At 36.4% G+C, this 15,209-nt stretch overlaps 1 protein-coding gene across 1 annotated transcript in view; it reads left to right on the plus strand.

Annotated features, from left to right (window-relative positions):
• Positions 1–15,209, plus strand: part of ptprua (protein tyrosine phosphatase receptor type Ua) — a 404,456-nt gene that overhangs the window by 303,244 nt on the left and 86,003 nt on the right. Inside the window, exons 14-15 of the mRNA XM_073821437.1 lie at positions 6,673–6,709; positions 13,407–13,545. Of these exons, the coding sequence (XP_073677538.1) occupies positions 6,673–6,709; positions 13,407–13,545 (176 nt within the window). The remainder of the gene's footprint in view (positions 1–6,672; positions 6,710–13,406; positions 13,546–15,209) is intronic.

A 15,209-nucleotide genomic window follows, 5' to 3' on the forward strand; every position in this document is an offset into this window, starting at 1 on the left:
CAGTTGTTTTGTTTGCTTTGCCACATCAAGAATATGCCAACTTCCATGCATTCATTACAATTACCCTGTGGTTTCTATCAATGACTGAACATTCATCATCTTGTTAAGGAGTGCAAAGAGTGAACCTTTGACAATATTTTGACTATTTAATAAGATCCATTTGATCTGAATCACATAAGTTGTATCTGATTCTATGGGTAGAAAGATGTAGAGGTGCTGAAGGTTAATCGGTTCATTTTGAAAGAGCTTTAAAGGTTATATAGGTCATCTTCTTCTTTAGTGTGCTTTCAGAACTGGTCTTATTAAGGTCTATTCAGCTCTTGAACTCTTGGCAAGGCAACATATAATATCCTCTTGAATTCATCTCGCTGTTTGAGACTAGACTAATGGTTAATTCCTGGTATTCTCATCAGATCATTTTCCATTTCATTTTCTCACTTGAGACATCAGCACAAGAACCCATCTCAGACATCCCAACTCCCTCAGGATTTTTGGAAGTCTCCTGCATATAGAAAGCAGCTCCTTAATGCCCACAAATTATATAGAATATCCTGGAAACCAAGCGAGCAAGATTGAAGCCCTGTTTCCACCTGGTATTAAGATGTGTTTCATCGAACCACTCAGAAGTCGTCAATCAAAACATGCATTACTGTTTCCATCTGGGGATAAGAAGTGAATCTCATGTGACCACTTGCTTTACAATTTTAAGACACCCCCTTTTTATTTAACATCACTTTAGTGGAACTGCCAAGTGTGAGCAATTAGAAAGAGAAATTAGTTTACAGTTTTAGATCCATCCATCAATTGATCACCTTGATTAGCTGGTTCAGGTTTGTTTATTTAGGGATTGGAGCTACACTCTTCAGGTCAGTGGGTCTCCAGGAAAAAAGTTGAAGCCATCTAGCCTAGCATATACACATTCATGTACAGATTCAAAAGCAACAAAATGTGCTGAAATGAAAAAGGTGCACCTGGCAAATGCTTAGGAACATCTGAGATGTCTAGGAAAGGAAAGTCCAATCCTAATACTGGAGGGACAGATCCCTGCAATGTTTATCTCCAACACACCTGCCTGAAAGTTTCCAGTGGTCCTGGAGGCCTTTATTAGAAACATCTGAGAAATCTAGGACAAAGGATGTCCAATTCTACTCCTGGAAGAGCACTTATCATGCAAAGTTTACCATCAACACACCTGTCTGGAAGGTTCCAGTGGGCCTGAAGGCCTTTATTAGTTGGCTCAGATGTGTTTGATTTGCGTTAGAGCTGAACTTAGCTGAAAAGTGGGTCTAAAGGGGCAAAGTTGAAGACCTCCGGTCTCAAATCTATTTTGAGGATGTCAAATTCTACTCCTGGAAGAGCACTTATCATGCAAAGTTTACCATCAACACACCTGTCTGGAAGATTCCAGTGGGCCTGAAGACCTTTATTTTTTTTTGGCTCAGGTGTGTTTGATTTGTGTTGGACCTGAACTTGGCTGAAAAGTGGGTCTAAAGGAGCAAAGTTGAAGACCTCTTGTCTTAAATCTATTTAGAAGAAACAAAAAATGTGCTGAAATCAAAAATATGCACCCAACAAATGCTTAGGAGCATTTGAGGACAGGGAAGTCAAACCCTGATACTGGAGGGACAGATCCCTGCAATGTTTATCTCCAACACACCTGCCTGAAAGTTTCCAGTGGTCCTGGAGGCCTTTATTAAAAACATCTGAGAAATCTAGGACAAAGGATGTCCAATCCTGCTCCTGGAAGAGCACTTTCCTGCAAAGTTTACCATCAACACACCTGTCTGGAAGATTCCAGTTGGCCTGAAGACCTTTATTTGTTGGTTCAGGTGTGTTTGGTTTGCATTGGAGCTGGACTTAGCTGAAAAGTGTGTCTGAAGGGACAAAGTTGAAGACCTCCAGTCTCAAATCTATTTAGAAGCAACAAAAATGTGCTGAAATAAAAAAAGATGCACCTGACAAATGCTTAGGAACATCTGATATGTCTAGGACAGGGATGTCCAATCCTGCTTCTGGAGGGTCAGTTTACCTCTAATACACCTGTTTGAAAAAATCTAGTGGCCCTGAAGACCTTGATTAGCTGGTTCAGATGTGTTTAATTAGGGCAAGACCTAAACTCTTTGCTTAACACACCAAAACCAGTTCTTCATTATCAGTTATCTTTGATGTTGAGCGGAGAATTGGAAGATGGCAGACAAGGAAATTATATACAGTGATAAATTATGTATGCTTATAGAATTAATGAGAATAAATAACTAGCGCTGTAGATATAATCTGCTACTGTAACAACCTTGAAAAGCTATTTGAGGACATGATTCATTTGAACACAACATAACATCCTATTTACTTCTATTAGGATGCCGCTTATTTAGTTGTTTGATGTATTGAGGTGATATGCAGAGATCCAGACTGCGGTACATGAACGTTCCACTGCAAGCATAATAGAGAGAAGCATTTGATCATCAATTGTCATTTTAATGAGGCCTGTGGAGTTGTATTCTGTCTCCTTGTCATGAAAATTACTCTGTAGTGTCCCTGAAGTAAAAAAGGATTTTGAGAACAAGACAAACACAGTTTGTTTGACTCATGTTGGCTGGCTGTCTCATAGTTACAAACAAAACAAAGGTACCATTGTATCCAATAATGGGATTGTGTTGAAAATCCTTCCTCTAATCGGAAGTAATGAATACATAATAGGCCATAGACAGTAGCATCAACCACTCAACGCTGTCTGACACTCACCACTCAAAGTGAGTTTATTCTAGCACAAGATTCATTCAGGTTATTGTTTGTCTGACCCACACGCATTTCCATCTTAATCAGTCTAAATAAATCTTTTTAACATTAGCGACGCTGAATGCTCGCCTGTGCTGTTGCTTATTATTTTGACAATTATTTGTGATAATTAGGTGCAGGTTCGCTTTATTAGACTTGCACTGATTTTAAACAGTAATTACTCTGAGTAAAGTGGCTTAATGCAGTTCAATAGGCGTATGCGTTGGGTTTTAGAATAGACAAACACATTTTAGAATAAAACTGAATTTATTAGGCTAGACAAGCTTCACTATTACGGTTGCTACAATTAGTTAATCCCACTAATAAGTTTTAAACTTCACTATGTATCTCATCCTGTATTGTTTGCGCTGACTTGAGAGGACCTTAAATCACACAGCAACTTTTGCACACCACTGACATTTTCTTCAGTGAATTATGAATGCAGAGGCTGTTCCCTCCCATTCACATTCCCACGGACACATAAAAGTCAATCACATTTGTGGGTGTGACAGACAGACACATTTTCTCTCTGAATATTGACCATATTGAATGGTGGGAAATTGCTGGGCATTACCGTCCTTAACAGCCACTTGTAAAGCAGCGCTGAGCGTGACCTGCATATCATATCATATATCATCTGACAGCGATTAATTTCAGCGCTGCCCCTCAGTGCCCCACTACCTCGACAGAGGACTGCCGAACACATGTTTTAATGACATGTTAAAATACGGTGGTAAATATGTCACATCTGCCCCGGTGAAAGAGAGGAGAAAGCAACTCGTTGCTGGTTTTCAATTTAAAAGGCAATTTACCGGCATTTTGGGTGAGAAAGGTCTTGACTCCAATCTAGGTAGATGAATTTGCATAATTGCCACATAAAGGCACAATTTGCACCTGTAAATCTTAATTTGATAATATGTCTTTGTAGCTCACCCTGTGTGTGTGTGTGTGTGTGTGTGTGTGTGTGTGTGTGTGTGTGTGTGTGTGTGTACCTGGTATTCATCACGTTGTGGGGACCAAATGTCCGCACAAGGATAGGAATACCAGTAGATTTTGACCTTGTGGGGACATTTCTCAGGTCCCCATGAGGAAACAGGCTTATAAATCATGCACAATGAGTTTTTTTGAGTAAGTAAAAGTGTGCACAATCTCCTGTGAGGGCTAGGTTTAGGTGTAGGGTAGGTGTAGGGCGATAGAAAGTACGGTTTGTACAGTATAAAAACCATTACGCCTATGGAATGTCCCCATAAAACATGTAAACCCAACATGTGTGTGTGTGTGTGTGTGTGTGTGTGTGTGTGTGTGTGTGTGTGTGTGTGTGTGTGTGTGTGTGTGTGTGAAAGTATTAAGGAACACTCCACTTTTTTTGGAAATAGGTGCATTCTCCAACTCCCCCCGAGTTAATAAGTTGAGTTTTACCGTTTTGAAATCCATTCAGCCGCTCTCCTGTTCTGGCGATATCACTTTTAGCAAAGCTTAGCATAGATCAGTGATTCTCAACTCCAGTCCTCGGGGCCCACTGCTCTGCACATTTTGTATGTTTCTGAATCTGACACACTCAGTTAAGTTCATGGATATTTCTCCTAACGAGCTGATTATCTGAATCAGGTGTGTTAAATGAAGGAGACATACAAAATGTGCAGAGCAGTGGGCCTCGAGGACTGGAGTTGAGAATCACTGGCATAGATCATTGAATCCTATAGACCAATAGCATTGCGTTCAAAAATGACCAACGAGTTTCGATATTTGTCCTATTTAAAACTTGACTCTTCTGTAGTTATATTACTTACTAAGTAAGGCGGAAAATTTAAAGCTGCGATTTTCTAGGCAGATAAGATTAGGAACAATACTCCCATTCCGGCGTAATAGTCAAGGAAGTTTGCTGCCGTAACATGGCCGAAGCAGGCGCAGTAATATCACGCAGCACATCGCAGCACAACGTGACCAACTGCATGCACAGGGAGCGTTCCTCGTTGGAAGTTACCTAGCTGGGAACTAATTTCAGGCGCTACGTGATATTACTGCACCTGCTGCGTCCATATTATACTTGACTATTACACCGGAATGGGAGTGTAGTTCCTAATCTTATCGGCCTAGAAAATTGCATCTTTACATTTCCGCCGGTCTTAGTACACGATATAACTGCAGAAGAGTCAAGTTTTAAATAGGACAAATACCTAAACTCATTGGTTATTTTTGATCTATGCTAAGCTAAGCTAAAAGTGATATCGCCAGAACAGGAGAACGGCTGAATGGATTTCAAAACGGTAAAACTCAACTTATTAACTCGGGGGGAGTTGGAGAATGCGCCTATTTCCAAAAACAGTGGAGTGTTCCTGTAAAATCATAGTTGCAAATGTTGTACTTTAGGGCTATAACAGCTTTTCTCCATAGTATCCAAGGGATAGCTCAACAAAAATGAAAATTCTGTCATTAATTACTCACCCTAATGTTGTTCCAAAACCATAAGACTTTTGTTCATCTTCAGGACACAAATTAAGATATTTTTGATGAAATCTGAGAGCTTTCTTACCCTGCATAGGCAGCAATGCAAATACTACGTTCAAGGGCCAGAAAGGTAGTAAGAACATTGGTAAAATACAGATTACAAAAAGCACCATTATACATTGTTAATGTTGTTTTGTTTTCTTTTTTTTTTTTCATTTTTTTTTTTTTTTGTGAAATGTTTAAGCTGAATGTTTGTCTACTGTTTTTTAAATATTAAAAACTTACCACTTGTAACTTGTAACTCATAATGCTTGCAGAATGAAAATAAATGATTTTTTTTTTTGCATATACAATAAAAAAAAAAAAAAAAAAAAAACATAAATTATTTTTTTTAATGTGTTTTGGCCAGTCATTTACACAACAATGCTAACTTTGGGGCCTGTGCTATTTTTTGAAATCAGGTTTGCTGTTATCATCTCTGTGTAAACTATAACAATGTTAATTTGTTACATAGACATGCACAAGTTACTGACCTAGCAAAACAAGTCAAAATTAAGTGAGTTTTTGTTTAAAACAAGCAAAATAATCTGCCAATTGGGTAAGAAAAATAATCTTGTTTTCTGCTTGAAATAAGATTATTTTACTTACCCCATTGGCAGATTATTTTGCTTATTCTAAGCAAAAATCACTTAATTTTGACTTGTTTTTACTGAAAGCAAGAGAATAATTTTTACTTGTCTAGAAAATCCTCCCTGATTTAAGAAATTTTAGATATTTTGGCTGGAAACAAGACAAAAAATCTAAGTAAGAAAATCATTTTTTTGCAGTGTGAAAACAGGTTTGCTGTTATCATCTCTGTTTAAACTATACAAATGTTAATTTGTTACATAGACATGCACAAGTTACTGACCTAGCATGCATTCTACAGTATTTTAGCCATTTTCTCAGATCCCTGAAAATGCAAATAATTAACTTTTCCATTTTGTGGTACATCATGGTGTAAATGTACCCATAAAACATATTTAATGTTACAGCTGAGTTAGTAGAGTAGTGAAATACCGTATGTACCCTTTAGGAATTATCTTTTAGGGGTAAATAAGATACAAAAAGGTCTGGCAGTGTTTCTTGTGAGAAAAGCTGCTTGTACTTTGCTGATTAGTTAAAGCATTCCAAATATGTCACTTATGTTTTATTTATTTTGGATGCAGGCTTAGGGGGCGACATATGTAGACTGTAGATAGCATAGCAACTCACTAGTGTTTGGACCGAGCCTTCATGTCCAACTGATGTTCTCATTTATTTGCTAGTGAATGTCATCAAAGGCATTTCTATTTAATTCTGTCTGCTAGTGGGATCTCTAGTCAGATATTCACATAAATCACACACGCTATGTTCTCACCCTCAGATAGAGCCCTGATAACTTGTATCCATTCTCTGTTTTATCCTCAGGAGACGAGGATCAACTGCATTCGGATCGCTCGTAAAGGTAATTCATTCTTTATCTGCACTGTTTACACGCTTGAGGGCATGTCTCATTGACAGCGCAAATACATCAACGCTAACCAAATGTCCCTGTTGCGGACTCACTCACACTCTGGCAAGAGATGAATGCGTATTTGTTACCTTAATATGGCACTTTCTCAAAACGCAAGTGGGGATGGTTGGGCACAATCCACTTACTATTATAATTCAAATATTACAAAATCACATCTCATTCAAGTTTGCATAGTGATCCAACATAGAAACCGACCGACAAACAAAAAAAATAGATAAAGCTAAAAGGAAGGAGGAGGAAACAGATTGAAGAACACAGGCTTTATTCCAAAAACTAGTGATCTGCCTACTCACACATTTTGAAGCAGAGGTGTCCAATCCTGTTCACCATTAGACAGTCATGCTGCCTCAGAAGTCTGTTTGAAATCAGTTTCAGGAGGTAGATTGAAACGCAAACACTGCCTGTGAATTTATTGGATTATAGTGCAGCAAGACAAGTCCGATGTTTACGCTTTCAGATGCATTCACTCTTTGTGTAGGCCTACATCATAGGAATGAAGAAATACTGTCATAAACTGAATCCTACCTGTCACAAAAGTACCCCCAAATAATTTTTTTTTTTTTTTCTTCCCTGTGTTGTAAATAACTCCAAATATAGTTCACTACAAAATAAATATTTAAAGGCCGAGACACACCAAGACGACTTCAAAGAACTCAAGCCGACGGTGTTGTCGCCTCGCGTCTGGACCAAAAATCTGCACCTGAACTCTAACATGTGCATTCTCTGCTTGCGTAAAATGAATTAACAGTCTATATCAGCAGCTATCAATAGTATTTATTCCTCAATAATGGTCTTAATGTCAAATACATTAAAGATTTGCAAACAGGCTGTCAATTCGTTCAGTTATAAGATGTTTCCTCCCAAAAGGAGTTTATTCAACACACTGAAGCCTTTCTTCAATTGACATCCAAAAAAAATGGAGGGAAAAAATAATTCACTCTTTCCTGGGAATTTGATTGACAGGCGATCTGACCAACCATAAGGCCATTTAGTCTGTTTAATACAGGGGTTCCCAAACTTTTCCATTCACAACCACCTAGACAAGTATAACCTATTTTAAGTCCCACCAAAATATTCGAGATAAAAAATAAAAAAAAAACAGTTGACATTACTAAGCTTAAAGGGGTCCTATTATTCTCTTTTACAAAGTCATTATTTTGTTTTGGGGGTGCTCTAGAACATTCTCTCATGCTTGGTGGTTTGAAAAACGCATTATTTTTCACATAATTTACATTATTACAATAGCTTTCTCCCGAGCCTGGCACAAATGGCTCGATTAGTTCCGGGTTTGATGAAGGTCCGCCTTCCGAAAAATTAAATGTGTTGTGATTGGTTGGCAGTCCCACTGTGTTGCAATTTTGCTTAGATGCCATTTCAGTCCTGCCACGGCCCTTTCCAAAGCAGCAAGTCCTGTGTGCAACTGTTAGCGCAAGATAGATTAAAGTGATTCTTACATTTTTAGTATGGATATTTTTCTTACAAAAACACATCAAATCGCTAAAGGAGGCTTTTACTGACCCCTCTGGAGCCATGTGGAGCACCTTTTATTATAGATCGACTTGTTTTGAACTGATGGAGAAACCTCAGTACCATTATATATGTGACGATGATAACAGAATGAACATAATTTTATCCACTTTAGTTATAATGCATTACATATCAAATAGTTTTTTTATCTTTTGGTTTCATCTTGACATTGTTCCCTCTTGCACAAGATCTAAACAGTATAATTACTGTCTTATGAGTGGTCTTTAAAGTGACAAAAACAAAGCCTTTTAAACATCCAAAAAGCTTTATAACGTGGTCATAAGATTTATAAGTGGTTTTTGTCTGCTTTAAGTGAAGTAACAAAAGTCTTCTTTTAAACAGTCATACACTGTGCTTCACAATGCCATAGACAAACCTTTTATGTCTGAATGGTTCCATAAAGAACAACTGAAGAACTTTTCTATTTCGCGAAGGAAGGTTCTTCAGATTATAAAAAGGTAAGAAAATGATGGTTCTTTAAAGAACCTTTGACTGAATGGTTCTTTGTGGAACACAAAAATGGTTCTTCTATGGCATTGCTGTGAAAAACCTTTTAAAGCACCTTTATTTTTAAGAGTGTATGATAACATTTCATCTGATTTAAACATTTTTACAGCAAATAGGTAAGTATTATTACTGTTGTGACAATTATTTATGAGGTGATACAACATATTCTACATTATAAATGCAGGCTTCATGAAAAGTGTTACTGAAACCTCATTTTGAGTAGGTTTTGCAAGTGTGCATATGATGCAGAAATGTTTTGTAGGAAGGCTTTGAAAGTGTCTGACCTCTTGCTCTTATGCGAGGAAATGAAAAAAAACAGCTAAATGTAGAAAATGTCAAAATGCTACTGAGTAAAAATAAGATTCAAGCTTTTGTTCGAGGCTGTTAGTGGTTGAGTGAGTGGCTATTTCATGAAAGTAGTAATTACTTCATTATTTTCATAATTAGCTTGCAAGTTCATCTTCATAAAGCTATTACAGAATTGAAGTACATGCTGCAGAAATATTGTGTGCTGCTACTACTGAACATACTGTACTATCTTGCCGCAGCCCACCAGCAGAATGTCCCTTTATCCTCCTTGTTTTATCCGTCATATTCTATTATTTAGGTATTTATTTCATCAATGATATTGTAATTAATGTCCCTACAGCAGATGGCATAATGATGCACTTCCATCCCTGTGATTTTTCAAATGGCAATTTCTGCTTTTGGAAGCACCGCAGGGGCTTAAATTAATCGAGAGAGAGATTTCATGCTGTTCTCTGGAGCTGTTTGGAAATTGACTGCATTTACAGAGAGAGAAAATGGAGACGCAGAGACCCACAAAACCGGAGGAGCATGTTCAAAATGGCTGCCAGTTTCAGTTCGTGACGTTCTCGCTTAAGTTTGCGACCAGTAGGCGCAGCTGTCATCAGTGGACTCTCAAGCGGTTGAACGCAGAGCTCGCTGAAATGTTCCCAGATCTAGTTCTGTATGTGCAGGCAGTTTCATCCCGAACTGAATAGAATAAAAAAAATAACTGTTGCTGTTGCCAAACCTGTTTGGAACGAGAAGTGCAACTCCTCAGAGTGGGCAAACTTTCTAAAATGTGTTGAATTTAAGACACTAGATTGTCTGGACTGCACGTTCCAGCCTGTACCCATATCATTTTAGAGCCGAAATGATGTTTTGGGCTAAATCTGTGCTATTTTCAAGGAACAGGAAGCCCATGTGGCATAATACTATTTGGGAAAGGAGACAAAATTGTCTGTAAAAAGTTGGTTTTCAAACTTCCATCCAGTATGCTCAGCTTTGGGAGATGGACCTTTGATAATTTAACCAGAAACGGCCACCCGTGCTTCGCTGACCTGACCCCAATTTGCCAAAGACCCGGTCTGCCCTCACTCCAAGGGCACCCTGGGTTGAGCTTCTCCCCCTGTGGCTCGTTCATGTCCTGCTTGATGCTGATAAACTGTTTCTTCATCTCCCTCCAACCACTGCGATACCTTTAGCAGATTAACATACAGCCGTCATTGCCAGCATTACCTGGCCTCTGTTCTAATCTTCTAATGCTCATCTGCTGCTTGAGATAATATGCTGTGCTGGAGTATTAGGGCTTCGACTGGGCAAATTATATCTCAATATTTTCGGCATTTTGATAATATTTAAATATATGCCTGAATTAAAATGTATTTGCTTAGAAATTGCTTGAAATGATATATATGTGACCCTGGACCACAAAACCAGTCGTAAGTAGCACATTGTAAGGGTCAAAATTATATATATATATATTTTTATTTTATGCCAAAAAACATTTGGATGTTAAGTAAAGATCATGTTCTATTAAGATATGTATGCAAATATCCTACTGTAAATATATCAAAACTCAATTTTTGATTAGTAATATGCATTGCTAAGAACTTAATTTGGACAACTTTAAAGGCGATTTTCTCAATATTTAGATTTTTTTGCACCCTCAGATTCCAGATTTTCAAATAGTTGTATAGTCTGTAAGATAATTTTATGTTTTTGAAAGAAGTCTCTTATATGCACCAAGGCTGCATTCATTTGATTTGAATAAATGAATGAATACATAAATACATAATTTTGCAATTTAAAATTACTGTTTTCTATTTTAATTATATGTTAAAATGTAATTTATTCCTGTGATCAAAGCTGATTTTTTAGCATCATTACTTCAGTATTCGGTATCACATGATCCTTCAGAAATCGTTAATTACTGTCAATTTAATGCATCCTTGCTAAATAAAAATAATAATAATTAAAAAAAAAAAATAAATAAATAAATAAATAAAACTTGATCCTAAACCTTTGAATGGTAGTGTATCATGCAAGAAATAATATACAGTAAAGTGTAGTTAAAAATAATCATAACACAATGAACACACACCACACACACACACAAATAAATATCTTATATTTCACACAGCCTAAACACATGCATTATGTTCTTATTTATAGTCGCACAGTGTAAAATCCAACAGCTATTCTAACAGACACTTTTTATTTAACTTGACTTAATGTCTTACTCATTTAATGATTACTCAGAAAACCCTGTTTAAGATGAATTAATTGGTTTAAGTTCCGTTTTGTCAAGGAAAAAAAAAAGTTTTTGAGGCAGGGCAATTCTTAATTAATTTTCTCCACTTCTGCAGTATCTTTCTCTAGTTGCATTCACTCATTTCCCAAAGTCATCTTGAATGAATTGTCAATACAACTGGAACATTTGAGAGAACATCACATAAGCTGACTTGATAAATTGATGTTGATTTTCCTAAAATGTTTTTGTTTGACTCCACAATTATAGTGATAGTGCAGCATAAAATCACAGTTATTTGGTTTCAAGGGAGGGGATATAATAAATAGGTTGCTTTTAAAGGGGAACCTAACTTCTAACTAAATCATTAACGTCTCATGCGATTCGCGCCGGAATTGACGTCATAGGCTGTCGCCGGCAAACATTGTTGTAGTTTTTCATGCAAGCTTCAGACACGGGTCACGAAGCTGACGTTCCCCCATAGCGACCCCTAGAGGACACAGTTTGATGTTCCCTCAAAAGTGAACTAAAACTTTTTCATGTAAATTATTGATCTTTTACAATTGTATTGCTAACATTTGTCATAAACATTTTAATAACCCTTCAATGCTTGTGACAATAACTTGCAATAGACCATGCAACATTCAGCATGCAAAACACAACAAAAGTAGCAATTACATTATTATTATTATTATTATTATTATTATTATTATTATAAATTACAACAAAAATATTGTACTAGCTTTTATTTGTTTTTCATGCTACTACTGAAACAAGACAGCAAATACAATTGGCAAAAAGAAAGAAATAAGAAAGAGTAACACTTTAGTATAGGGCCCGATTCACACTGCTAACTAGTTGCTTATTAGCATGCATATTACTAGCATATTGACTGTTTATTAGTACATATAAAGCAGATATTCTGCATGACCCTATTCTACATCCTAATCTTTATCAATACCTAAATTTAACAACTGCCTTACTATTAATAAGCAGCAAATTAGGAGTTTATTGAAGCAAAAGTCATAGTTTTAATGGTTTGTTAATATCAAAAATTGGACCTAAAAAGAAAAAGAAAACTGCATAATTTATTAATGCCGCAATGCATTCTGGGAGTTAGTAATTCTAGCTATACTAAGTAGCTATACTAAGTCAAGTCAAATCTCAATTAGGTTCTCTTTACAGTACACTCTGTACTAACTAAGCATTTGTCAGTACAACTGATTAGATTTTATAGTGCATTTTCATTCATTCGCTGTTTGCCATTCCCCTCTTAGAGGGCTGTAAGGAACCTAACTTCTAACTAAATCATTAATGTCTTTTGCGAGTCGCGCCGGAAGTGACGTCATAGGTTGTCGCCGGCCATAATTGTTGTAGTTTTTAATGCAAGCTTCAGACACGGGTCACGGAGATGACATTCCCCCCATAGCGACCCCTAGATGACACAGTTTGATGTTGATTATTGATCTTTTACAATTGTATTGCTAACATTTGTCATAAACATCTTTTAATAATCATTCAATGCTTGTGACAGTTTCTTGCAATAGACCTTGCAACATTCAGCAACTAAAACAAGACAGCAAATAAAATTGGCAAAATGAAAGAAATAAGAAAGAGTAACACTTTAGTATAGGGCCCGATTCACACTGTTACCTAGTTGCTTATTAGCATGCATATTACTAGCATATTGGCTGTTTATTAGTACTTATAAAGCAGATATTCTCCTTGACCATATTCTACATCCTTAATCTTTATCAATACCTAAATTTAACAACTACCTTACCAACTATTAGTGAGCAGCAAATTAGGAGTTTATTGAAGCAAAAGTCATAATTAATGGTTTGTTAATAGAGAGAATTGGACTTTAAAATAAAAAGACTGCAATGCATTCTTGGAGTCAGTAATTCTAGCTATACTAAGTAGCTATACTAAGTCAAGTCAAATAAAAATTAAGTACTCTCTACAGTACACTCTGTACTAACTAAGCATTTGTCAGTACAACTGATTAGATTTTATAGTGTACTTTCATTAATTTGCTGTTTGCCTTTCCCCTCTCAGAGGCCTGTAAGGACCATAAGCGAGCTCTGGAGGTGTCCCAGCATGCTGAAGACATGGGGCTGATCCTGGGGGCCTGTGCCGGGGGGCTGGTTGTTCTCATCCTCCTGCTGGGAGCCATCGTGGTTATTGTCAAGAAAGGGTGAGCATGTGTGCACTCAGATCCAATTAAAATCCAATCCAATTCGAGATGTTCTTCACAGCGTCACATTACAACAGTGGCCAGACACAGTAATAACCCAGCGCACGAAACGCTTTAACACGGCTTCAAAGGTTTCACTGATTAAATTAGAGCTGGCTCCCAACTCACAGCTGAAATATTGCTCAGACATGACAAATTCTAGCAGATTCTTCTGTTACGCTTTGGGTAGAGCGAGGACAGGTACAGTCAGTACATCAGAACTCCATTATTCACTGTTATTACACAACTCTCTAAAATACTTCAGCATGATTGGTCAATCACTGCATTCTGCAGCTGCATAATACATGCTATAATGTACTGTCAGCCGGTCATTACTGCTAAATAAAGGACTTTTCAGTTTCATACAAATAACCTACAAAGTGTGCTGGGGTTTATTTTGCTGTAATGACTGGCTGAATGTGTGGAAATGTGTTTTCCTGGCCTTCAATTTAATGGCTCATGTTGAATGTGAAGTACAGCTACTGGTTGGTTTACTCTCTGAGAGAAGATAATTGGTGTTTTCACACATACAGGTAATGCTCATGTGTGAATAAGAGTTTTTTTTTTTCCTTAAATGCTGGTAAATCATCAGCAGCATGGCTAAATGAGTACATTAAAACTAAATTAATTAATTAATTGGTAACACTTTATAATAACTGCATGCTATGAACTATTAGTTAAGCATTACTAAATAGCCACTTCATAATTTATAATGAAGTGCATTTTCCCTACATTTATAGACAGCAGTAAACAGTCTATAAATACAGCTATAAATGCTTTGTTCTTGATTTATGAGCATATTGATAATGTGTTTAATAATTGTATTTTCATAAATAATTAATGATCAATTCTTAATTTCTAAGTTAAGTATTACATTATTAACAAGTCAGTTATTTAGGCATTGACAGTGGTTCATTTGATCATTTAGAAAGTATAAGTAAATGATTAATGAAGTACATTTATACATATTATTTAGACATATAGTAATAGTGTGTTAATAAATGCTTTATTAACACATTTCCCTACTGTAATTAACGATTAATTGTAAAACATTCAGTAGTTAAATATTTGTTACTTAACTGTTTTTGTGAGCCCATCTAAAGAAAGGACTATTTATGCCTCAAAGTTTGTAAGACGATTTAAAGGCTATCTTCTAAACAGGAAACGTAAACAAACACGAGATAGAGATATTTGAAGATGCAAAAAAAAAAAAAAAAAATTAAACTGTACAACTGTACACTAGATATAAAATGAACAATACACATCTGCAATATCATATAAAAAAGGAGCCTTAAAGAAGTCTTCCCTTAGATGAGCTCACAAAAATAGTTAACTGACAACTACTGGATGTTTTTAACCACCTCAGTTAATAATGATTTACATACCTACATACAAACGACCAAACAAACAAATGGGCTCCAATTATAATCTAAGTGAACTATTTTCTTCCCCAAAACAGTCATAATTAGATTATAATGTTAATTTTAAAAGTATTTCTGACATTAACAAATAAAAACAACTCCTTTGTAAGTGAAATGCTTTTGAGTCCAAAGACAACACACCAATTTAGCTGCCAAATAAAAGACAAAAGACTCATTAGGCATGTGACTTATTTTGGGATTTAT

The sequence above is a fragment of the Garra rufa genome, chromosome 17, assembly GCF_049309525.1.
Source record: "Garra rufa chromosome 17, GarRuf1.0, whole genome shotgun sequence".
NCBI lineage: Eukaryota > Metazoa > Chordata > Actinopteri > Cypriniformes > Cyprinidae > Garra > Garra rufa.